Source organism: Cebus imitator, unplaced genomic scaffold (assembly GCF_001604975.1).
Source record: "Cebus imitator isolate Cc_AM_T3 unplaced genomic scaffold, Cebus_imitator-1.0 Scaffold22, whole genome shotgun sequence".
NCBI lineage: Eukaryota > Metazoa > Chordata > Mammalia > Primates > Cebidae > Cebus > Cebus imitator.
In genome coordinates, this window is record NW_016107337.1 from 7,244,433 (window position 1) to 7,271,931 (window position 27,499).

Consider the following 27,499-nt stretch of genomic DNA (forward strand, 5'->3'; position numbering starts at 1 on the left):
AAAAAAAAAAAAAAAAACCAAAAGGAATTTTCCTATATAAATGTCTTGGTACCCCAGAGTCTGCATCTATAATTGGGAATAACTTGTAGTACTTAACTACTTTCTCATGAAGTGGTTATGGAATTAAATTATTAGTGAAAATAGGTCTATGCAATGGACATTCAGTAAACACTGGTTTTAAAGACTGATAAAGATGGAGTTGATGGATGAAAACTATCTTCACTTTGACTCCTCTAACTTAAGTAGCTGAGTATTGAATGTATTATTTGGCTTACAGTAAAAATCAACAAGAATTTTTAGATAGACCTCATTCTGGTTTAACCAAATTCTCTACTGAAAACAAATTTCCAGTTTCAATCCCTTCAGAAGATATAAGGGCAATCCCACAAGCCCATGCTTGCCTTGCATATTCCGTATTGTTTATCTTTTCTGTAATCTAATGAAAAGTTAAGGCTGTTGGGGAGTGGGTGTGACAACAATGTCAAAAGCACTCTCAAACCAGCCAATCTTAATATGTTACTCCCTATGTGATATAGGAGAAAGGTCTTCCATTACGGACCAAACTACCAAGCTACACATCATTAATGAGAGAGCTGGGAATCTATGAGATGTAGGTCCAAGGCCCTGGGTATGTTTGCAGCATTGTCTCTGAGGCAATTTCAGATCTAAAGGGTTTCTGCATTTGAATAGCCAGGTAGATTCTTAGAATAAGGTATCTGCAAGATGAAAAAGATCATTTACTCTAAAGTTTTCATTTTGGAAATCAGGTAAGAGGAGCTTAAGAGATGCTCTGTTACTTACACAGTCACACAAACCATTGTCATAACAAGACAAAAGTCTCAAGTGTCTATATTCCAAAACCTCTGTGCTTTGCATTGTCATAGAGTATCTGGGGCTAATTATCCAATGACAGCAATGGCAACATAAAACACTCTCTACAGGCAAGGCAAATTATGTTTTAAAATTGAGAAAGCACATGTAATACACAAAAAGACTGAATTTTACACCAAACTTTCACTGGAAAAAAAATGGAGAAAATGCCATCCAGTGAATAAATAGGTTGATATGAATTTGGGGAGCAAGCACTTAATTACTGAAAATTGGAGTGAAAAAGACAGCTAGTACTCATAGAAAGTAAAAAATAACTACATGTATTAAAACAGAAGGTGGATCTTTGAAATAACATTTATGATAATGGTAAAAGTATCTCTTTCACTCTCACATTTAATTATTTTATTATATTCTCCTTTAAGCTCATTTCAAGTTATATGTTATATAATTTTTTCCCTATCATCTATTTTTCCCCAAGTATACCTTTTGGACACCTGTAAGATGACAGAAAAAATAAAAAGTATGATTCCATACAATCTATACAAATGTGATTACAAGGTCAGAATCTGGTAAATAACTAGCAGTTGATCATCCAAATGTTCATCAACAGAGGACTGAATAAAGAAAATGTGGTATGGCTGGGTGTGGTGGCTTATGCTTGTCACTCTGACACTTGGAGGCTGAGGCAGGAGGATTGCTTGAGCCCAGGAGTTCAAGACCAGCCCACGCAAAAGAGTGGGACCCTTCCACTAAAATCAAATTTTTAAAAATTAGCTGGGCATGGTGGTTCACAACTGTATTCCTAGCTACTCAGGATGCTGAGGCAGGAGGGTCACTTGAGCCCAGGAGTTTGAGGCTTCAGTGAGCTATGATCATGCCCCTATACTCCAGCCTGGGAAGCAGAATGAGACCCTGTCTCAAAAAGAGAGGGGAGGAAAAAAGAAAATGTGGTATATGTATACCATGGAATACTACTCAGCCATAAGAAAGAGTTAAATCATGTCTTTTGCAGCAAAATGGATGAAACTGGAGACATTATCTAAGTAGATTGACTCAGAAAGTCAAATACTGCAAGTTCTTACTAATAACTGGGAACTAAACAGTAGTACAGATGGATATACAGAGTGGAATAATACACACTGGAGACTCTTAAAGGTGGGAGAATAGGAGAAGCATAAGGATTGAAAAATTGCCTATTGGTACAATGTTAACTACTCAAGTGGTAGGTACACCTAAAAGCCCAGACTTCACCACTGTACAGTATATTAAATATGTATTATTAGTAATATACTCTGGTACTCCTTAAATCTATGAGTGTACACTTGTTTAATTACCATTTTTTTAAATTAGCAATTGATCAATGAGAATCTTTAGGATGAAGGAACAGTAGTAGAAGAGAGAGGCAAAACTTCATTCAGAGGACAAACGTAATTACATATTATCAATAATTACAGCCATTTCTAATCAAATCCTGGTAAAGCAACAAATTCAGGATAGCATCCAGACCTGGCACCTACTATGTATGTGTTACAGAAAGACTAACTTGTAGGACTTTTTTGATATTTATAAATTACACACACGCGCACGTGCACACACACACACACACACACATATACACATATATATAGAGAGAGAGAGAGAAAGAGAGAGATTTTATATATGAAATTGCTGGCACATGGTAGGTACTAATTAAAGGTAACTAGTGTCATCATCATTACTTGTCTCCTAAGTTAATTCATGCTCATCATGCATATAGGCACTTAGTGGCAGAGTTATGAATAGATTTATATAAATAAAAATCTTAGATTTTTATTTCTCTTATGATGTTGTCACAAATGCAAATGAGAAGTTAGATTTATGTCTGTTTTCATAACTGCTACTCAGGCAATTTTCTCTATTTGTACCAATATGGGTCACTTGATTTATCTGGGAGTGCTATTGATTTTTTACATGACAGATCACCATATAATAGATAACAATATTACTGGAAACCTTAAACTACCCTTAACAGTCTTCAGGCTGTTGTCAGAATATTAGTTCATTGGGACTCAAGGAGTATTGTCTGTAGTCTTAATCAGAGAAGGCGCACAAGCGAAATGTCTTGTATTCAAGTACAATTAAAGTTCATTTGAGAAATTCACAGAAAATATATTGTCAACATACCTCAGAATTTACAAAAAGATACAAACAAGACACTATGGCAGGTTTATGAAGAAATAGATTCCTGAATGACCAGATTTTAATGTTTGTGGGAATCACTGGCTTTCCATCTTTCTGCCTGAAATAATAACATTTATTTTTTCAGTCCTTTTGATTAGACAATTGCTCCTAACTGGGAAGAGTTATTAAAAACAGATAGAAATCATTGGTTACCAGGATATGAATTTATTGACTGAGTTTTTCTAACATGGCAAGAAGCTGGACAGCACTGTGTTTGAAAAGAATCTGAGTCTCTGGCCACTCAGACAGAAGATAGTGAAAGAATAGGAAAGGAGTCCCAAAATACAAACATAACCTTTGTAAGAGTTTTGGGATTGTAAACCCTTCAGGGTTCATTATTATAAAGAAAGAGTACATTTATAGTACAATCCCAGGGAGATTAACCTCCCATAGTGCTGCCTCCAAGAAGCAAATAGACATACAGATGACAATCAAGTTTTACAAAAATATACAATTACTTGCAGTACATCATAAAATTCCAAAAATAACTCTTCAAACTATAGTGCACCTCTGTACCTGTAGATTCCTTTCCTTACAGGGATGTTTAACATAAATCCAAATTGAATAACATCTTGGAGTGTTTTTCAAAGGCAATCTCTGATTTCATCACACTTGCTTTGCATTTTTCTAATGAGTAATTGCAAAATAAAAAAGTGAAAGGACGCTACACTCCAAAATGCTGTTCCACTTTGGTTGTTACATAAGTTCAACTTTTGGGGCTCTTCCTGTATTATCTCTAAACTGAGATGTATTTTTAAAGTATTAGAAATAAGTGGTCCCATCCATGAAACCCCACAATCAAATGCAGTATGATATAACATTTAGCACATTCTTATTTACTGTTGAATTTAGTTTCTTTTAGGTATATCTTTGGACTTCCTCCCCTGATCCTTGTTCTGTTGCCAGTAGCATCATCTGATTGTGATATTGAAGGTAAAGATGGCAAACAATATGAGAGTGTTCTAATGATCAGCATCGATCAATTATTGGTATGTGCCTATTTTGTTTTTCTCACCTTTTCATGCATTGGGCAAATAAGAACTATTTTGGTATGCAGTTTTATAATCAAGTATTCATCTTTCTTGACAAGAAAGTGAAATAACTATAGAATAAATTTCAATGAGCTACTAACCATATATTTTTATAGTTGACATAATTATGTAGCTTAAAAATAATTCTTTCCTAAACTCTTAAGATTCTCACAACTACTCATTTCAGTCCTATTTCCCTTCACTACTAAATTTCTCCTAAGCATAATTCAGTATCACTGCCTGCATTTACTCACCTCCCATTTACCATGTTAGTCCCTGTAGAAGCATTACATTAAGAGAGGGAAAATAACAGAGTAAATATTTAAGACTTATGGTGAATAGATGCATATTTTATCTGAATGTGTGTATGTATATGCATGGTTATTTATATGTGTGTATTTTATATCTATATGTTATCTATACTTTGCCGTGAGTTAAATGTTCTATTCATGGTGGGTAAAGCTTTACTAATTAATAGATTTTATACCTTAGAGCCATTTTAGGTTTCTAGAAAATTTGAACAGAAAGTAGAAAATTCCCATATACTTTCTCTTTCTCTGCACTGTTTCCCTTATCATCTTACATCAGTATGGTACATTTATTACAATTGGTGAGCCAGCACTGACACATTATTATTGAAGTGCATAGTGAACATTAGGGTTCATTCCTTATGTTTTACACATTTTTGGGTTTTGAGAAATGTATAACATCACGTATCCATGATTACATATCATACAAATCATAAGGTATTATTCAAATCCCCTATCAACTGACTCATCCTTCCCTTTCTTCCCCTGAACTCCTAGTAACCACTGATTTGTTTATTTCTCTATAGTTTTCCCTTCTTTAGAATGTCACACAGTTGGAATCATGCAGTCTGTATGTAGCCTCTTTAGACTGGATTCTTTCATTTAGCAATGTGAATCACACCTTCCCCTATGTTTTTTTTTTTTTTTTGCACCATCATAGTTCATTTTTTCTTATTGCTGGATAACAGCCTATTTAAATGCATATACCACAATTAGTTTATTTCTTCAATGATTGAAAAATATGTCTCAGTTGCTTCCAATATTTAGAAATTATGAATAAAGCTTCTATAAACATGTACATGCAGGATTTTGTGTGGACATAAGTTTTCAACTCAAGTAAATAGCTACAAGTATGACTGCTGGATCATATGGTAAGACTGTGTTTAGCTTTGTACAAAACTGCCAAACTTTATTCCAAAGTGGCTGTACCATTTTGCATTCTTACCAAAAATAAATGAGATCCTAATGCCTTCCATCCTTGCCAGCCTTTGGTATTAACAATGTTTCAGATTTTGACCATACTTTAATAGGTTTGTAGTCATACCTCAGTGTTGTTTTAATTTTCCATTACATAATGACATATGATGTTGACCATCTTTTCAGATACTTATTGCCATTTGTATATCTGCTTTGCTGCAGTATCTGAACTCACATCTTAATGGACATATTAACAATATTGAGTCTTTTTATCCATTACTATGAACTATCATTTTTAATTTTTTTTCATCATTTAATTATATTATCTAGACAGAGAACCAATGAGTATTAATTTGGCAACATTTCTAAATAATTATATGTGTGTAAAACTCTGCAAAAGAAGATGTGATAGATGTGATTGAAAATGCAAACTTTCATCAGAGCTTTGTGCTTTGCATCATATAAATACTGTAAATATTTTTTTACACTTATACCTAAGTATTTCATATTTTAGTGCTATTGTAAATGGTGTGTTTCTAATTTCAAATTTTAGTTGTTTATTGCTGGCATATAGGAAAGCAATTGATTTTTGTATATTAACCTGTGTCCTGCAAACTTACTATAATCACTTGTTTGTTCTAGAAGTCTGTTGTTGATTATTTGGAATTTTCTACATAGACAACCATGTTATCTGCAAAAGTTAATTTTTTCTAAGGTTTCAGAACTATGTCAACACAATATGATTGATGAATTGTTTTAACAGATAATCTGTCTTTTTTCAATCAGATTGAAACTCCAAATAGCAAAGGAAAACTCTTTCAAATGTTCATAAGATGGGAGAAATTGTCTAATCTGTCCTCTCTTTTAGTCTACTGTCTCTTCCACATACTCATACCAAAGTGTCATGATGCCTTGAGGAATTTAGTGTTATACCTCTTGTAGGAATATGAGAACTTCAAAGAAATATTATACTACACTGTAAATTGTAATCCAGAGGTCCCTGATTTTGCCCATTGATGAGAAAAAAAATAGTGCACAGTAAATGCTAATTGCTCCATTTACATTTATTGCTAATTTGGACATTGTCTGCATTAGATGATGCTACTAGATTAATCTTTTGAGTTAAGATAATATTTCTTGTATAATTTTATTGGACAGAAAAACTAGTGCTAGTTCAACGTTTATAAATAACTATATGTGTGTAAAACTGCAAAAGAAGATGCTATTAAAAATTCAATAAAAGGAGAGTTTTATCCAACAGAGTCATGATACATTTTTTTTTGGTGGGGTAATATAGAGGAGCTTATCACATTAACACACAAAACAGGAACAAGTACATCAGCAGCACCAATGGTACTATTTTCAACAAACGAAACATAGCTATTCTTTTTAAGGAGGTTAATTCACAAGGCATGGAAGAGAACACAGCTAATCAGTCCAACTGAATAGCTCCACAGTAACTTTAAGAATGTTTTCTGTACATAGAAGGTGATACATTTGAGGGAAGGAGAAAGAAAGTCTTAATGAATTATTAATATCAACATGACTGGTAGAACAGATTTAGTTACTCATTCACTCAGCGTGTACTAGATGCTTTGCAAACATTACAGTGTTTAAGTCTTGGGGAGACCATAATACTAATAGCTATGAAGTGCTTATTATGTTCTCAGTGCTTTCCATTTGTTAACTAATTTAATCTTTACAACACTCCTTGAGAAAGACTCTTACTACCGCTGTTTCATAACAGAAGAATCTGAGGCTCAGGGTTATCCAGTTTGTAAGTGACCAAGCCAGTATCTTCGTCTATGCTCTCTACTGCACTCTCCTACCTCCCAGTGACAATCTTTGTGATAGTGTATTCATTCAGCTAACATTTATTTAGGACCTGATATGCACAAATTACTATGGAAAACCCATTTGTGTGGGTGATGTTGGATTTGGGTATGGGGACAATGATAGACCAAGTACAGATCCTTCTTTTAAGAAGCTTACATTTTGGTGGGGGTTAAGGGTTGGTGGTAAATATAGAAGTTACAATTTTAAAAGTGGGAAGAGTGTCTGCCTGATTGTTACATGTTAGCTTATCATCTAACAAACAGACTGGTTGTAAACCAAGCTCAGAAATGAAAAGATGTAAATGGTGTTCTAGAAGTAGTAAAGTAGCCATTTTAGCCTGTGTAGAGACAACATGTTGTGGGAAATTGAGCCGATCTCCAATATTTTTAGATAGTATACCCCTTCAGTACAATTGGATGAGCTTGCACTTCCAATATACATTTAGCATTGATTTGTAGATATTTACATGTTGTAGTACTTCCATATACATTAGTAATAATACACATACAATGACAATTTACAAAAAATGAGATAAAAACAAAACATAGATAGAACCTCTCACATTTCTGTCCAGTGGCCATGGAGTAGAGTAGAGGAAGTAAGAAAACAGAAATAATACTGACTATAATAGTAGAGTCCAAATTGGACACAGGGTAAGGATAAGACTCATTATTTCTACCCACCTCAGAGGGAAAAGGTGGTTCAAAATAAATGTAAAGTTCCTCACTCTGTATGTTCTGCCAAATATGGAATGCAGATTCCTAGAATTGGGATGACAAAATGAAACCGAATCATCATTTAAGCATCTTGATACTATCACCAAATTATTTTTGAGAAAGGATAACTCAGTTTACAGTTCTCACTGCAGTATATGAGATCAATATTCTTGTCAGCTTTTATTTTTATTTTTAAAATTATCTTCCAGTGCAATTATCTTTTGCAAGAAACATTGGATGTTTTTAAGTTTATTCATCATTTATATTTTCATTATTTAATTGTTTCTCATTGAGATCAAAATTATCCTTTTAACATATACAATTCAGCATCTTCAGGCACAACTCATTTTACTGTGCCTCACTTTATTGCACTTTGCAGATATTGGGGTTGTTTGTTTGTTTGCTTTTTACAAAGTGAAGATTGTGGCAACCACATATCAAGTAAGTCTGTTGGCACCATTTTTCCAACAGAATGTGCACACTTCCTGTCCCTGTTGGTAATTCTTGTAATATTTCAAACTTTTTAATTATTATTATATCAGTTATATGCTCGTTGATTAGTGACCTTTGATTTCACTATTGTAAATGTTTTGGGGGATCATCACTCATGCTCATATAAGAGAGCAAACTTAATCAGTAAATACTTGTGTGCTCTGATTGCTCCACCAACTGGCCATTCCCCATCTCTCTCCCTTCCCTTGAACCTCCCTATTCTTTGAGAAACAATAATATGTTCAAGTGAAAGGAAGAGTCACACATTTATCACTTTAAGCTGAAAGTTAGAAATGATACAGCTTAGTGAGGAATGTGTGTTCTAAGCTGAGATAGGCTGAAAGCTAGGCCTCTTGCACAAAACAGTTAGCTAACTGGTGGATGAAAAGGAAAGGTACATATGGTCATACATAGGTATTCTAAAAGCGGGGAGAGTGGAAGGAGATTGAGGGTTAAAAAATTAGCTATTGGATACAATGTTCACTGTCGGGATGATGGGCTCACTAGAATCCCAAACTCCACCACTACTCAAAATATCCATGTAACAAACCTGCACATATACCCACTAAATCTATAAACATTTTTTTAAAAAGAAAAGTTATTGAAGAAAAAAGTGCCATTCCAGTGAACACACCAATGATCAGAAAGCAAAACAGGCCTGTTACTGACATGGAGAATGTTTTAGTGGCCTGGATAAAAGATTAAACCACTCACAACATTCTCTTAAGGCAAAACCTAATTCAGAGCAAGTTTCTAACTCTCTTCAATTCTGTGAAGGCCGAGAGAGGTGAGGAAACTGCAGAAGAAAATTTGAAACTAGCAGATGTCGTTCGTTTATTAAGCTTAAGGAAAAAAAAGCCATCTTCATAACATGCAAGTGTAACATGAAGCAGCAAGTGCTAATGCAGACATTTCAGCAAGTTATCCAGAAGGCCTAGCTAAGATAATTAATAAAAGTCGCTACACTAAACAACAGCTTTTTCAATGTAGATGAAACATCCTTCTGTGGAAAATAGGTGACATCTAGAACTTTCATAGCTAAAGAAGAGAAGTCCATGCCTGGCTTCGAAGCTTAAGAGGAAAAACTGACTCTTGTTAGGGACAAATGCAGCTGGTAATTTTAAGTTTTAGCAAAGTATTGCTACTGCTCATTGGCAATGCAAAACTGGTTACCCAAGAGTGCTGATGGATAGTAATGTTTTCATAACTGCTACTATAACATCTATTTTTCAGCCCATGAATCAAAGAGTAATTTCAACTTTCAAGTCTTATTATTTAAGAAATACATTTGGAAAGCTATAGCTGCCAAAGATAAATGATTCTTCTAATGGATCTGGGCAAAGAATCGAAACTTTGTGAATAGGATTCATTATTCTGTAATAGATGCCCTTAAAAACATTTGTGATTCATGAGAGGAGGTCAAAATATCCACATTAAGAGGAGTTTGGAAAAAGTTGATTCCATCCCTCGTGGATGACTTTGAGGGGTTCAAGACTTCAGTAGAGAAAGTAAATGCAGATACGGCGGAAATAGCAAGAGAATTAAAATTAAAAGTGGAGCCGGAAGATGTGACTGACATGCTGAAATCTCAGGATAAAACTGGAATGGATGAGGAGCTGCTTCTCATGATGAGCAAAGAAAGTGGTTTTTTGAAGTGAATTTTCTTTGAGTAAAGATGCTGTAAACATTGTTGAAATGACAAGAAAAGATTTAGAATATAACATAAAATTAGTTGTTAAAGCAATGGAAGGATTTGAGAGAATTTCCTCTAATTTTGAAAGAAGTTATACTGTGGATAAAATGCTTTCAAACAGGATCACATGCTACAGAGGAATCTTTGTGAAAGAGAGAGTTCATCTATGTGGCACACTTTATTGTTGCCTTTTTTTAAAAATTACTATAGCCATCTAACCTTCAGCAACCACCACTCTGATCAGTCAGCAACCACTGACGTTGAAGCAAGACCCTCCACCAGCAAAAAAGTTGACAACACCCTGAAGGCTCAAATAATTGTCAGAATTTTTCAGCAATGAATTCTTTTTAAATTAAGATATACGCATTGTTTTATATATCTTATTTTAGACATAAGGCTATTGTACATATTATAGACTACAGTATAGTGCAAACATAACTTTTATGTGCTGGGAAACCAAACAACATTGTGTGACTCACTTTATTGTGATACTTGCTTTATTGCAGTGGAACCAAACCCACAATATCTCTGAGATATGCCTGCAATAAATTATGCAATCATTATCACTATCTAATTCTAGAATATTTTCATCATTGCCAAAAAAAATATTCTACCCATTAGCAGTAACTCTTTATTTCCCATCACCAGCCTCTGGCAGCCACTACTCTGCTTTCTGTCTCTAGAAATGTGCCTATTCTGGACATTACATATATGTCTTGTATATAATTCATATGCATGATATGCAGCTTTTTGTATTGACTTTGTTTGCCTTGCTTAATGTTTTTAAGATTAATCTGTATGATAACAGGAGTTAGTATTTTATTTGTCTTTATGGCTGAATAAAATTGTGCATGGATATGCCACATTTTGTTTATCCATTCATCAATTTCTGGCCATTTGCATTTTCCATTATTTGGCTATGCAACTTTTTATGCAGTTCTCTTGGTATGAACCTAGTAGTCAAATTGTTGGACTGTATGGAACTCTGTTAAACTTTTTGAGGACATGCAAACTGTTTCTAAAGAGGCTGTACCATTTATATTTCTACCAGTATTTTATGGAAGCTCTGATTTCTCTACATTCTCACCAAACTTGTTATCATCTAACTTTTTATTCCAGCTATCTCTGTGGGTGTGAAGTAGTATCTCATAGTGATACTAATATCTATTTCCTTGATGACTAATGATGTCAAGAGCATCTTTTCATTATTGGCTGTTATTATTAGCCATTTTGTATATCATCTTTTGCAGAAATGTTTATTCAAATCATTCAACCACTTTTAAACTGGGTTTTCTTTTCATTTTTACTGTTGTAAGAGTTCTTTATGTGCTCTGGATGCTAGACCTTTATCAGATATTATAATTTTTCCTCCCATCATTTATACTTTTTATTTTCTTGATAGTGTCCTTTTAAGGACATTTTTAATTGTTGTGACATTTTAATTTTTTTTCCAGTTCACTTACTCTTGTTGCTCATGTTTTTGTTTTCATACCAAAGAAACTATTGCTTAATCCAGACAACAAAGATTTACACCTATTTTTTATTCTAAGAGCATTATAGTTTTAGTCTCATATGTTGATCTTTGATTCATATTGAGTTAATTTATGTATATGGTGTGAGGTAGGGGTCCAACTTCATTCTTTTTCATGTGGCTATCCAGTTGTTGCAGCATAATATTGAAAATTCTATTTTCCCTCACTGAATGTCTTGGCATCCTTGTTGAAAATTAATTGAACTCAAATGCACTGGTTTACTTCTGACCTCTCAATGATAACCCATTGATATATAATCCCTATGCCAGGACCACTGTCTCAATTACTATATTTTGGTATTTAGTTTTGAAATCAGTTTTGTCCTTCAATTATGTTTTTATTTTCTTAAAATATTTTATACTGATGAAATTACTGTTATTTATCTTATGGACTACCTACCTTTTCTGGGGATTAGTATATTAAATATTTTTATAATTTAAATGGAATCTGAAGGTCTCTGGTGATGTAACATCTCTGTGCAATTACTAAACCATGTGACTCCATATACTAGTAAGTATGGTCCAGTGAGTGGCAAGGACAGAAGCAATGACAGACCATAGAGAAGTGGCAGGGAATTTAAGGGTTTTTGTTATAGCTCTCAAGATCAGTTTTCATTCTCCCATTAGATTTTGATGATATTCTCATCTTTTGGTAAGAGCATATTATAATATATTAAGTATAACTTTATTTATTTATTTATTTATTTATTTATTTATTTATTTAGAGACAGTCTCATTCCATCATCCAGACTGGAAAGCAGTGGTGTGATCTCAGCTTACTGCAATATCCACCTCCTAGGTTCAGGCGATTCTTGTGCTTCAGCCTCCCAAGTAGATGGAATTACAGGCATGTGCCACCACACCCAGATAATTTTTTACTTTTTAGTAGAGATGGGTTTTGCCATGTTGGTCAGGCTGTTCTTGAACTCCTGACCTCAAGCAATCTGCCTGCCTCAGCCTCCCAAAGTGCTGGGATTACAGACATGAGTCACTGTGCCTGGCTTAAGTATAACTCTATAGTTGTCCTATCTGTTTAAAACATCTTTTCATTCACAATTTTCTTAATTTTGATAAATAACTTTATTTTTATGTAGTGACATCTATATAATAAAATTTCAGAGGGTACAATGTGGGCACCAAGGTGGGAAGGATCAGGAGCTGATGTGAAATTTATACAGAAACAGTTTTCCTATAAAGCCACAAATAAGCAATACTTGGAGAAGAAAGGACTGGTTTTTCCCCCTTGAATAATCTTGGCATCCTCATCAAACATCACTTGACCAGAGATGTATGGGTTTATTTCTGGACTCTCCAATTCCATTTTGTTGATCTATATATCTATCGTGGGTCAGTACCAAACTCTTTGTTTGGATAAGCTTTAAAATCAGGAAGTGTGAATCCTTCTATTTTGTCTTTTCTTTTTGAGATTGTTTTGGTTATTTCAGGTCCCCTGCAATTCCAAATGAGTTTTAGAATCAGCTTGTCAAATTTCTACAAATAAGTCAGCTGGGATTCTGATAGTGATTTTGTTTCATGCATAAATTAATTTGGGAATATCATCTTCTTAATAATGTTTAAAAATGCTTATCATCCATGAACATGGGATTTTTTTTCCATTTATTTGTATCTTTTAAAATTTCTTTTAACAATATTTTATAGTTTTCAGAATATAGGTTTTACCCTTCTTTTGTTAAATTTATTCCTAAGTATCTTTTCTGTTTAATGCTATTGCAAATGGAATTTTTTCCTTATTTTATTTTTAAATTATCTATGATTTCTAACTCTCCACTCCTTGTATATTTAAGTATGTTTCTTATTTCTCCAAATTAGTCTATAGGTATATTAAAGACAGATTTTATGTTTGAGTCATCTTTGAATCTCACAATTAGCCCAGCATCTTAGTTTTTCAAATATTCAATAAATAATTTATGGATTGTTAGTCAACACTATAAATTAATGAGGACCCAGAACTAATTTCAAATAATCTAGAAAGCCTTTTTTGGAACATATGTTGCCTCAGAAATTTGTTATGAATCAAAGGTCAGGAACTTTTTGATATCAATGTGAACCAGTTTGGGATGTTATACAATATTTTTTATCCATAAAAAGTTATTTTACCTGAATATAACACATGTTAAACTATGTAACTCTTAGTCACCAGAGCAGAGGCTGTTTCAAAATATAAAGGCTGTTAGAAATGGCCATTTTTTAGGAATAACTCAGTCTAATTGTAGGCCTATATAGGGCTGTCCCTTTATTTTAAGTTATAAACTTATAAATCTAATGACTAATAGGTTATAATATACTTTTACAACTTTCAAAATTTTTAATTCTGACTGTATTCTAGAGACTTTCAGAGATTCAACTTCTGTCTTTGCATTGACAGCTCTCCTAAAACCTGAAGTTTACATTTCTCCCATGAGCTTTAGGACCATTTAAATTAAATATCAAGTAGAGATCTCTACCCAGATGTACTATGGCACCTCATGCATAATAGTGAATTAATTACCATCACGGTTAGCCTGTTCCTGCTTCTAAATTCTCTATCTTAGGTAATTTTAGTATTTTCCCAGTCTTTCAATTCTGAAAGCCTGAAATCATCTTTGATAGTCTTCATCTCATCCATCACCAAATTCTGTATTTTAGTATATCATATTAACACCTGTATTCTTTATTTACTCTGTAGAGTTCTACTACCAATCTTAGTTCAAGTAGTTGTCAGATCTCACTGGGACCACTTCTGCAGCCTTCAGTGGGGTCTGGCTAATCTTCCTGCCTCCCCTGCACATTTGGCCTCTTTAATGGTACTTGAGTTATCTGTCTCAATTCAAATCTGGTACCTTTTCCTTCTTTGAAAAAATTTTTAATAAAGTCTTTCTCTCCAAGTACCTATCAGGATTTGGTCTTGCATTTGAATGGTTTGCTAACAGAAGTAGCCAAAGAGGGATCAAATTCTAGTCAAATATTGCTTCAAAAATATGTGTAAATAAATGGACAATGTTTAAATAATTATAATTAAAACAGAAAAGAAAATGTAAATTGATTACAATAAAAATTAGTTTATTAATATCAAGTTATGCTAGAGTAAAATATAAACTTCCTGTTTATATGACTCAGTAGCATGACTAATCAGTTGCAATTTAACAAGAGACATTGCCTTTTAAGAGGCAAGGCTTTTTGGTTTAGGAATAACTTTTTTAGTTATAAAAATTAAAAGACAGAGACTGCCTGAGTAGATTTTAAAAACCCTACTATATGTTGTCTACAAGAAAACTACTTGAAATGTAAAGATACACATAGATTAAAAGTAAAAGGATGGGGAATGATACATGATGTTAACACTAATCAAAAAGGGAGTAGCTATATTCATTTCAGTCAAAGCCAACTTCAGAGCAAGGTGGACTATCATGGATATGGAGAGGGAGCATTACTTAATAATAAAGGGTCAGTTCTCCAAGAAGACATAAGAATCCTTCCTCAATCACAAACATTCCTACACACCAATAACAGACTTAAAGAGAGCCAAATCAAGAGTGAAATCCCATTCACAATTGCTACAACGAGAATAAAATACCTAGGAATACAACTAACAAAGGATATAAAGGACCTCTTGAAGGAGAACTGCAAACCACTGCTCAAGGAAATAAGAGACGACACAAACAGATGGAAAAACATTCCATGCTCATGGTTAGGAAGAATCAATATTGTGAAAACAGCCATACTGCCCAAAGTAATTTATAGATTCAACTCTATACCCATCAAGCTACCTATGACCCTCTTCACAGAACTGGAAAAAAAGCACCTTAAACTTCATGTGGAACCAAAAGAGAGCCTGCATACCCAAGACAATAAGCAAAAAGAACAAAGCTGGAGGCATCATGCTACCTGACTTCAAACTATACCACAAGGCTACAGGAATCAAAACAGCATGGTACTGTACCAAAACACAGATATAGACCAATGGAACATAACAGAGGCCTCGGAGGCAACGTTGACCTTTGACAAACCTGACAAAAACAAGCAATGGGGAAAGGATTCCCTGTTCAATAAATGGTGTTGGGAAAGCTGGCTAGCCATGTGCAGAAAGCAGAAACTGGACCCCTTCCTGACACCTTACACTAAAATTAACTCCAGATGGATTAAAGACTTAAACATAAGATCTAACACCATAAAAACCCTGGAAGAAAACCTAGGCAAAGCCATTCAGGACATAGGTGTAGGCAAGGACTTCATGACCAAAACACCAAAAGCATTGGCAACAAAAGCCAAAATAGACAAAGGGGATCTAATTAAACTCCAGAGCTTCTGAACTGCAAAGGAAACAATCATTAGGGTGAACCAGCCACCAACAGAATGGGAAAAAATTTTTGCAATCTACCCATCTGACAAAGGGCTAATATTCAGAATCTACAAAGAACTAAAACAGATTTAGAAGAAAAAAACAAACAAACCCATTCAAAAGTGGGCAAAGGACATGAACAAACATTTTTCAAAAGAAGACATTTATGAGGCCAACAAACATATTAAAAAATGCCCATTATCACTGGTTATCAGAGAAATGCAAATCAAAACCACATTGAGATACCATCTCATGCCAGTTAGAATAGTGATCATTAAAAAATCTGGAGACAACAGATGCTGGAGAGGATGTAGAGAAATAGGAACACTTTTATACTGTTGGTGGGAGTGTAAATTAATTCAACCATTGTGGAAGACAGTGTGGCAATTCCTCAAGGACCTAGAAATAGAAATTCCATTTGACCCAGCAATCCCATTACTGGGTATATATCCAAAGGGTTATAAATCATTCTATTATAAAGACACATGCACATGTATATTCATTGTGACACTGTTTACAATAGCAAAGACCCAGAACCAGCCCAAATGCCCATTGATGATAAACTGGACAAAGAAAATGTGGCACATATACACTATGGAATACTATGCAGCCATAAAAAACGATGAGTTCATGTCCTTTGTAGGGACATGGATGAATCTGGAAACCATCATTCTCAGCAAACTGACAGAAGAACAGAAAATCAAACACTGCATGTTCTCACTTATAGGTGGGTGTTGAATGAGAACACAGGGACACAGGGAGTGGAGCATCACACACTAGGGTCTGTTCGGGGGAATAGGGGAGGGACAGTAGGGGGTCAAGAGGTTGGGGAGAGATAACATGGGGAGAAATGCCAGATATAGGTGATGGGGGGATGGAGGCAACCAACCACATTGCCATGTAGGCACCTATGCAACAATCCTGCATGTTACACATGTACCCCAGAACCTAAAGTACAATTATATATATATATATATATATATATATATAATTGTCAGTTCACTTTGAACAGTAATAACACACTGAGAAAATCACTAAACTAGGTAAGAAATCTAGGTTCTCTCATACACACACACACACACACACACACACATATATATGAAAGAGCCTAGATTTCTTCATATATATATATGAATGAAAGAACCTAGATTTCTTACCTAGTTTGTTTAGCGATTTTCTGAGTGTGTTATTACTGCTCAAAGTGAACTGACAATTTTGAGCAATGAACTGGTCATCTGAGAAACAGAGACGAAACTATTGTAAATAGCCTCTCTACAAAATTAATGCAACTCTGTGACAGTGAAAAAAAAAAAAGAATCCTTGCTCTGTATGTATCTAACAACAACATCAAACTCTGTGAAGCAAAAACTGATAAACTGCAAGAAATACACATATCTATTATTATAGTTGGAAACTTCACAGCCTTCTGTCAGTAATTGACAGATAGAGCAGAGAGAAAATCCGTAAGGTTGCCAACTTGAAAGCACCGTGAATCAATTTGATCTAATTGACATTTATAAAATACTTCATCAAACAACAGCATAATACACATTTTTCTCAAGTTCATATGGAATATTTCCCAAGATTGAATATGTACTGAGCCATAAAATACATCATAACAAATTTTTATAAAGTACAGGTCATGCACAGTATGCTGTCAACCAAAATGTAATTAAAGTAGAAATTAATAAAATAAGAAAAATAGATGGAAAATTCCCAAATGTTTGGAGATTAAAAACACATTTTTGATAACATATGGCTCGAACAAAAAGTCTCCAAAGACATTTTAAAATATTTTGAATTAAATGAAAAGAAAATACATATTGTATTAATACATATTGTATTAACAATTTATTAAACCCCACGAACAGTGACTTTTTGTTCGAGCAATGATTAGCATTTTAAATGCATAGAAAGAAAAGAAAAAAACAATGTACAATCAATAGTCTAAGCTTCCACCTTAGGAAAACAGAAATGAGAGAGAAAATTAAAACTAAACCAGAAGAAAACGCATAATGAAATTGAGAATACGAAATTAACAGAGGAAAATCAATGAACCCCAAACTGGTTCTTTGAAAAGATCAATAATATTAATAAGGCTCCAGCCAGGCTGACCACGAAAAAAAGAAAGAAGACAAAAATTACTAATATAAGAAGTAGAAAGAAAGCCATAACTACTGATTCCATAGGTATTAAAAAGATAATAAGGTCATATGAGTTTGATGGTTAATTTTATGCAACATAATGCATATGTTCCTTGGCCAAGCCAAGGAACACTAAGGGTTGCCAGAAGCCACCAAAAACTAGGAGAAAGTCATGAAATGGTTTTACCCACAGAGCCTCCAGAAGGAACCAACTTGCCAACACTTTGATGTCAGACTTTTGGCTTCCAGAACTGTGAGAGAGTAAATTTCTGTTGTTTTAAGCCACCGCGTTGATGGACAATTGTAAAGGAAGCCCTAGGAAACTCAAATAAATGGTGGCAAAAGCGGACAACATCTTGAAAAAACTTTCACTAACACTCCACTTTGAAGAGAGGCAGTGGAAATGTCTACTAGGGAAAAGCAAGTGAATTGGGGAAATGACCCCTAAATATGGTAGTCTCTATGAAAAGCAAAACACTACTTTCTCAATTGGAAGGAAGCTTGAAAACCAAATGACCACTCTTTTCTCGTGCAGGCCAGCTCACCATACACCATAATGTACTTTAACAAAAGGTAAATTGTTAAAAAGACAGCATTGTGTTGATAACAGGGAAAACTACACATGTGTGGGGACAGAAATTATCTGTGGAAAAAAACCAGTTTTCCTGTGTTCTCCCTCAACAATAATCAACACAGAAGACTTCTGTGACCGAATGTGGGGGTTCCCCGCTCATACTCTAAGCAAGCGATCAATTCTGCAAAGTCCAAAAACTGGCTGACAATTCAATTATGACACTATCTACCTGGAAAGAGCATCATATAGCACAGCTTGAGGCTGTCTTCATGACTCCTGCTCCACCCCCATTTCAGATGCCAATCATAAACCCTAGGTTGTCTAACCTGTGCTTCTGACCCACTGGCTGTAAATTGGGGATCCCACAATCTGTTCGTGGGGTTTAATAAATTTTCTACATCAGGTCTCAGAATTCAGGAAAATACTAATATTTATCCTTTATTATAAATGATATCACAAAGGTACAGATGGGCGAGGCATGGGAGAACAGGTCAGCAGCTTTCATACCCTCTCTGGGTGTGCCACCCTCCGAATACTCCCACATGTTCAGCTATTTGGAAGCTCTCTGGAGAGTTAGGCACGACCGATTAAATCATTGGCCATTGGTGATCAACATAACCTTCAGCCCCTCTCTTCTCTCCAGAGGTTGGGGGAGTGGTGCTGAAAGTCCCAACCCTATAATTACACCTTGTTATCCTAGTGGCTGTGACTGGCACTTGGGCTAGAGGCTACCTAGGGGCTACCAGACACCAGTCATCTTATTAGCACATAAAAAGACATCCTTTTGGAGATTTCAAGGATTTTAAAGGTTGTGTGTCAGGAATCTGGGACAAAAACCAAACATGAACAGTCATATGACACAACGTTTCAGTCAATGAGGAACCACATATACCATGGTGGTTCCATAAGATTATAATGGAGTTGAAACATCCATATCACATTGCCTGGTGACATCATAGTTGTGGTAATGTCTTAGAATGCATTACTCACCTGTTTGAGATGACATTGATGTAAACAAACCCATTGCACTACCAGTCATATAAAGGTACAACACAGTAATGTACAGTAATGTCCTAGGCCTTCACATTCACTTATCAATCACTCACTAACTCATCCAGAGCAGCTTGCAGTTCTGCAAACTTCATTCATGGAAGGTGCCCTATACAAGTATACTATTTTTAATATTTTATACTTTAATTTTACTGTATCTGTTCTATATTTAGATATGTTTAGATACACAAATACTTAACATTGTGTTATTATTGTCTATAGTATTCAGTGCATACTGTATTGGTTTGTAGCCTGAGAGCAATAGGTAATACCATATAGCCTAGGTATGTAGTAGGCTATACCATCTAGGTTTGGGTTCTCCGATGTTTGTGCAATGATGAAATCATCTAATGGCACCATTACTTAATGACACATATCTCAGAATATATCTCCCATCATTAAGTAATACATAACTGTATTTCACAGTATCATGATATATATGAGAAATCTTTATATCTTCTCATTTTTTGTGAAACTAAAACTGCTCTATAAAATAGTCTTTAATAAAAAGAAAGAGCACAGTCCTTGTCCACCAATAAAATTGACCAGAGCTTTTCCCACTTCTCAATACACTACAACTGCTGCATACCCCTTCCCATATAGCTGTGTTCCCAGGCCTTCTAAGAGCACACAGAGCAGGTAATACTGTGGCTTCACTTAGAAATTCAACAACAAAGAGACTGTGATAAATCAGAAGAGGATCATTAGATATGGAGTCAAATAAATATCAGCACAGAGTGGTCCACTTTAAATTTAAGACAAAATAACATGACAACCATACAGAAATGCCGCAGTAAAAAGACTATAAACAGAATTGAAGAGTCCATTCTGGGAGGGACTGGCCACCAAGAAAGAGAATAAAACCTTCATTTGTACTTCAACCATAGTTTTAAAGTACACATTAATTTTACCAAAGAATATCAAAGAGTAGGTGATAATAGAATAAGATGAAAAAGGATATTGTACAACCAAGAAAATACATTGAAATCAAAAATAGTGCACTCCCTCCATTTTAGACATGACAAAAATGTTAGCAATAACAAGAATAAACAAAAAAATATATAAAATAGATTTGCTATAATCACCTTAAATGCAAAGTTAAAATACAAATATCAACAGTTGCTGAAACAATAAGAGATAAGAAGAGATAATAGTGAGCCATTTTATCGATAATTGTTGCTACCAAAGAAAATTCATCACATGGAAGCATAAAATAAACTATGATAGAGGAGTTTTCCCACAAATTAAGGAAAAATTGAATGAACAGTGCTAAGTAGCATATCATGTACTATAAAAAATTAATTCAACATGATTGTTACTAAGTTATATCTTGGTAAAGTGACTGAATTCCAAGAGCAAGGAAGAATAATTCTAAAGGTGGAAATGGCAAGTCATTTGGAGGAGAATCAAAGTGGCTTCAGATTTCCCATAGCTAAATGCAAAAGATAATGGAATAATGTCCATTTTATCTCTCACAAAATTCTGAGAGATAAAAATGTGACTTAGGAATTTGATACTTGACAAGTTATTGTCAAATATAAAGTGCAAGGGCAGAAATTTATGTATGTCAGAATTCAGGCAATAGAGCACTCGTGAACCTTCTGAAGGAGAGCAGCGGCGGGAGGGGGCACTACTGGATATAAAATCCAACCAACCAAGAGAAAAATGCAGACACTGTAGTAAAAGGTCAATTAATGACACAAAACTTAGTTCCTTGTAGAATTAGAGTGGCCTCTTCAAATTATATTCTTTTATTTTCCTCATGGTTCTTACTACTGTCTGAAATTATCATATTTTTAGGGCAGAAACTCTCTGTTTTGGTAATCTCCAGCATCTAGAATGTTACTAGTACAGACAAGACCCTTCATAAATATTTATTGACTGAGTGAATCAATGAACATACTTTATATTTACATTGAAAAAAACTTAAATGGTATTTTAAATTTATAAAATCACAGCGTAACATAAAATTATATGTTATATTATGCATGTAGTATAATTCAAAATTATGTTGTAAAGATTTTGATATACATAAGTGACTGTGTTAGACACTTCTGGCTGCCATATCAAAGTACCATGAACTTTGGTACTTTGGTGGCTTATAAACAACAGAAATTTATTCCTTGTAGTTCTGGAGGCTGAAAGTCCAAGAATGGGGGCAGTGTGGTTGGTTTCTGGTGAAGGAGCTCTTCTACATTGCTGATTGCCAGCTTCTCATATCTTTATGTGGCAGAATGTGAAAGTTTCAGATGGCTAGAGAGCTCTCTGGTGTCTCTTTATCAGGGCACTGCTAATCATTCATTAGAGGTTCACCCTCATGACGTAATTACCTCCCAAAGGCCTCACTTTCTAATGCCAATACATTGGGGGTTAGGATTTCAACATACGTATTTTGAGGAAACACAAATATTCAATTCATAATAGTGACATTATAAAATCATTATATGACTTATAGTCTTTACCATGTTGGCTATATCAGTGACTTCTCACTATTGGTTTATGTGCTACTCATACATTTACTTGCAGTCTACCTAATGGCTTATTTTTGCTTAACCAGGTAGTATTTAGAGTTATGTTCTCAAAACAAAACACTCTATTCTGACAGTTTGGTTTACCATACTTGATTACATTTCTTTGCTTTACATATTTCTTTAGTAAATCTTTATATTTTATCTGTCTGTTACCACCCCATTTCCGCTCACCAGAATCTTCTAATATATTCCATCTCATACTTCATCTCTCACATTGTCTCATTAATTAAATCCTATGGGTTCTGTAGTTGAAATTGATACACAAAGCTCAAGTAAATAGTAAAACAGTTATAAATACAGCATATAAACACTTGTGATTCTGAATTTACAGTTGGCACATATGTTAATTGCTAATTATATTGCTGCTTGTAGTATAGTGTATAAACACCACTGCATATTAACCTTAAGACTAATGAGTGAGGGCTGAGCCAAAATGGCTGACTAGAAACAGCTGCAGTTGGAGGCTCCCGCCAAGAATAACAAAAACAGCAAATGAATCTTGCACTGGCAACTAAGGTATCCAGGTTCTCTCATTGGGACTGACTAGATGGTTGGCACAACTGACAGAAGCAAAAAAATCAAGATGGAGTAATGGCCTACCTGGGAGCCACAGGGGCTAAGTGGGACTCCCATCCCCAGGGAAGCAGTGAGTGATTGTGCTATCTACCAGTACACTTAGTTGCCAGTGCACTTTTTCCGTGGATCTGTGCAACCTGCAGATCAGGAGATTCCCCTCGTAAGCCTATGCCAACAAGGTCTTGGGTTCCAAGCAGAGAGCTGTGCACACGCTCTCAGTGCCTGCTTAACTGAGGGCTGCCTAAGACCACCAAGTTCCTAGAGGGAGGAGAAGCCACCATCACTGTGGCTGCCTGCTGCCTAAGATGACTGAGCTTAGAAGAGGGACAGCAACCTTCACTGCAGCTCCAGTTTGCCTTTGTCCTTGCTGGTGCTTGGGGATCAGGTGGTTTGGATCTAGGAGGAATTCTCCACAGCATAACACAGCAGCAGTGGCAGATCATGACCAGACTGCCTGTTTAGGCTGCACCTGGACCAATCAGTCCTCACTGGATGTGGCCTCCCTCTGGGAATTTCAGCAACTTGAGCTAGGGGTTTATGGACAAAACCCTGATCCCCCTGGGATGGAGCTTCTGGAGTGAGAAGCGGCTGTTGTCTCTGTGAATCAACAGACTTAGTATTTTCCCCTGCTGGCTCTGAGGAATCCAGACATTTCAGACAAGTGAAATTCCAGCCAGAGTGCTTCATTAAGTGGGTCCCTGATTCTGTTCTTCTTACTGGTTGAGACCACCCCCAACAGGGGTCACCAGATAACTTACACAGAAGCATTCCCACTAATATAAGACCAATAACCCCCTGGGACAGAGCTCCCAGAGGAAGGAGCAGACAGCCATCTTTGCTGTTCTGCAGCCTCCACTGGTGACACCCCCAGGAACAGGAGAGACCCAGGCAAATAGAGTCTGGAGTGGACCCCCAGCAAACCATAGCAGCCTTATGGAAGAAGGGCCTAACTGTTAAAAAAAAAAAAAAAAAAAAAAAAAAAAAAAACAAAAAAAAAAAAAAAAAAAAAAAAAAAAAAAATACCCACAAAAACCCCATCCAACGGTCAGCAGCCTCAAAAATCAAAGATAGATAATCTCAGCAAGATGAGAAAGAATCAGTGAAAAAACACTGAAAACTGAAAAAAGCCAGAGTACCTCTTCTCCAAATGATGGCAACACCTTTCCAACAAGGGTACAGAACTGGGCTGAGGCTGAGATGGATAAACTAGCAGAGGTAAGCTTCAGAAGGCAGGTAACAATGAACTTCACTGAGCTAAAGGAGCATGTTCTAACCCAATGCAAAGAAGTTAAGAAACACAATAAAACATTATAGGAGCTGTTAACCAGAATAATCAGTTTAGAGAGAAGCATAAATGACCTGATGGAGCTGAAAAATACAACACAAGAACTTCCCAATGCAACCACAAGTATCAATAGCTGAATAGACCAGGTGGAGGAAAGCATTTCAGAACTTGAGGACTATCTTGCTGAAATAAGACACAAAATTGAAGAAAAAAAGTATGAAAAGAAATGAACAGAACCTGCAAGAACTATGTGATTATGTAAAAACACAGAAACTACACCTGATTGGGGTACATGAAAGAGACAGGGAGAATGGAACTAAGTTGGAAAACATGCTTCAGGATATCATCCAGGAGAATTTCTTCAACCTAGCAAGACAAGAGAACATTCAAATTCAGGAAATACAGAGAGCCCCAGTAAGATACTCCATGAGAAGAACCACTCCAAAACACATGATCATCAGATTCTCCATGGATGAAATGAAAGAAAAAATTTTAATGGCAGCCAGAGAGAAAGGCCAAAGGGAAGCCCATCGGAATAATGGTGGACTTCTCAGCAGAAACCCTACAAGTCAGAAGAGATTGGGGGCCAGTATTCAAAACTCTTAAGAGAAAAATATTTCTAACCCAGAATTTCACATCCAGTAAAACTAAGCTTCATAAGCAAAAAAGAAATAAAATCCTCTTCAGACAAGCAAATGCTGAGGAAATTTGTCACCACCAGGCCTGTCATGAAAGAAGAGTTCCTGAAGGAAGCACTAAACATGGAAAGGAAAAATCATACCAGACACTATAAAACACACTGAAGTATGCAAACCAATGACACTACGAATCAACTACATCAACAAGTCTGCAAAATACCCAGCTAGCATCATGATGACAGGATCAAATTCACACATAGCAATATTAACCTTAAACGTAAATGGGCTACATGCACCCAGTTAAAAGGCACAGAGTAGCAAGCTAGATAGAGTCAAGACACACTGGCCTGCTGTATTCAAGAGACCCATCTCATATGCAAAGACACACATAAGCTCAAAACAGAAAAATCTTCCAAGCAAATGGAAAACAGAAAAAAACAGGGATTGCAATACTAGTTTATGACAAAACTGACTTAAACCAATACAGATTAAAAAAAGATAAAGAAGGGCATTACATAATTGTAAAGGTTTCAATTCAACAAGAAGAGCTAACTATTCTAAATATGTGTGCACCCAATACAGGAGCACCCAGATTCATAAAACACATTCTTAGAGACATACAAAGAGATTTAGTCTCCCACAGAATAATAGTGAGAGAATTTAACACTGCACTGTCAATATTAGACAGAACATTGAGGAAGAAAATTAACAAGGATATTCAGGACTTGAACTCAGCTCTTGATAAGGTGGACCTGATTGATATCTACAGAACTCTCCACTCCAAAATAACAGAATGTACATTCTTCTTGGCACCACCTGGCACTTACTGTAAAATAATCACATCGTTGGAAGCAAAACACTCCTCAGCAAATGCCGAAGAACTAAAATCACTACAGTCTCTTAGACCACAACACAAACAAATTATAACTCAACTTTAAGAAACTCACTTAAAACCACACAATTACATGGAAATTCAATAACCTGCTCCTGAATATCTCCTGAGTAAATAATAAACTTGAGGCAGAAATCAAGAAGTTTTTTGAAATCAATAAGAACAAAGAGGCAATGTACCAGAATCTCTGGGATGCAGCTACAGTAGTGTTAAAAGGGAAATTTATAAAACTAAACGCCCAAATCAAAAAGCTAAAAACATCTCTAATAGATATCCTAACATCACAACAAAAAGAACTAGAGAATCAAGAGCAAACAAACCCTGAAGCTAGCAGAAGACAAAAAATAACCAAGATTAGAGTAGAACAGAAGCAAACATAGACATTAAAAAAAACCCTTCAAAATATTAATGAATCCAGGAGTTGATTTTTGAAAAAACTTAATAGACTGCTAGCTAGACTAACAAAGAAGAAAAAGGAGAAGAATACAATAAATGATAAAATAAAATGATAAGGTGGATATCATCACTGATATCCATAGAAATAAAATGATAAGGTAGATATCATCACTGATCCCACAGAAATACAAACAACCATCAGAGAATACCATAAACACCTCTATGCAAATAAACTAGAAAATCTAGAAGAAATGGATAAATTCCTGGAGACATACACCCTCCCAAGACTGAACCAGGAAGAAGTTGAATCCCTGAATAGGCCAATAACAAGCTCTGAAATTGAGGCAATAATAAATAGCCTACCACCACCACCACCACCACCACCACCAAAAAAACCTAATAAATACTAAGTGAATGCATGGAGTCCTTAAAGGTAGTTTCCCAATTCTACCAGATGTATAAAGAGGAGATGGTAACATTTCTTCTGAAACTATTCCAAAAATTTAAAAGGAGGGACTCCTCCCTAACTCATTTTATGAAGCCAGCATCATCCTCATACCAAAATCTGACAGAGATACTACAACAAAAAGAAAACTTCAGGCCAATATCTCTGATGAACATCGATACAAAAATTCTTAGTAAAATACTGTCAAACCAAATCCAGGAGCACATCAAAAAGCTATCCAACATGATAAAGGTGGCTTCATCTCTGGGATGTAAGTCTGTTTCAACATACAAAAATCAATAAACGTAATTCATCACACAAACAGAACTAAAGACAAAAAACACATGATCGTCTCAATAGATGTAGAAAAGGCCTTTGATAAAATTCAACATCCCTTCATGTTAAAAACTCTCAATAATCTCGGTTTTGATGGAGCATGCCTCAAAATAACAATAGCCATTTTTGAAAAACCCTCAGCCACTATCATACTGAATGAGCAAAAGCTAGAAGCATTCCCCTTGAAAACTAGCACAAGACAAAAATGCCCTCTCTCACCACTCCTATTCAACATAGTATTGGAAGTTCTGGCCAGGGTAATGGGCAAAAGAGAGAAATAAAGAACATACAAATAGGAAGAAAGGAAGTCAAACTGTTTGCAAATGACATGATTTTATATCTAGAAAACCCCATAGTCTCAGCCCAAAAGCTTCTGCTGATAAGCAACCTCAGCAAAGTCTCAGGAAACAAAATCAGTGTGCAAAAATCACAAGCATTCCTATACACCAACAATACACAAGGAGAAAGCCGAATCATGAATGAACCCCCATTCACAACTGCTACAAAGAGAATACCTAGGAATACAGCTAACAAGGGGAAGTGAAGATCTCTTCAAGGAGAACTACAAACCGCTACTCAAGTAAATCAGGGGAGACACAAACAAATATAAAAATATTTCAAGCTCATGGACAGGAAGAATCAATATCGTGAAAATGGCCATACTGCCTAAAGTAATTTATAGATCCAGTGCTACTCCCATTAAATTACTATTAACAT

At 35.3% G+C, this 27,499-nt stretch overlaps 1 protein-coding gene across 1 annotated transcript in view; it reads left to right on the forward strand.

Annotated features, from left to right (window-relative positions):
* Positions 1 to 27,499, forward strand: part of IL7 (interleukin 7) — a 71,550-nt gene that overhangs the window by 3,648 nt on the left and 40,403 nt on the right. Inside the window, exon 2 of the mRNA XM_017521880.2 lies at positions 3,904 to 4,040. Coding sequence (XP_017377369.1) covers positions 3,904 to 4,040 — 137 coding nt within the window. The remainder of the gene's footprint in view (positions 1 to 3,903; positions 4,041 to 27,499) is intronic.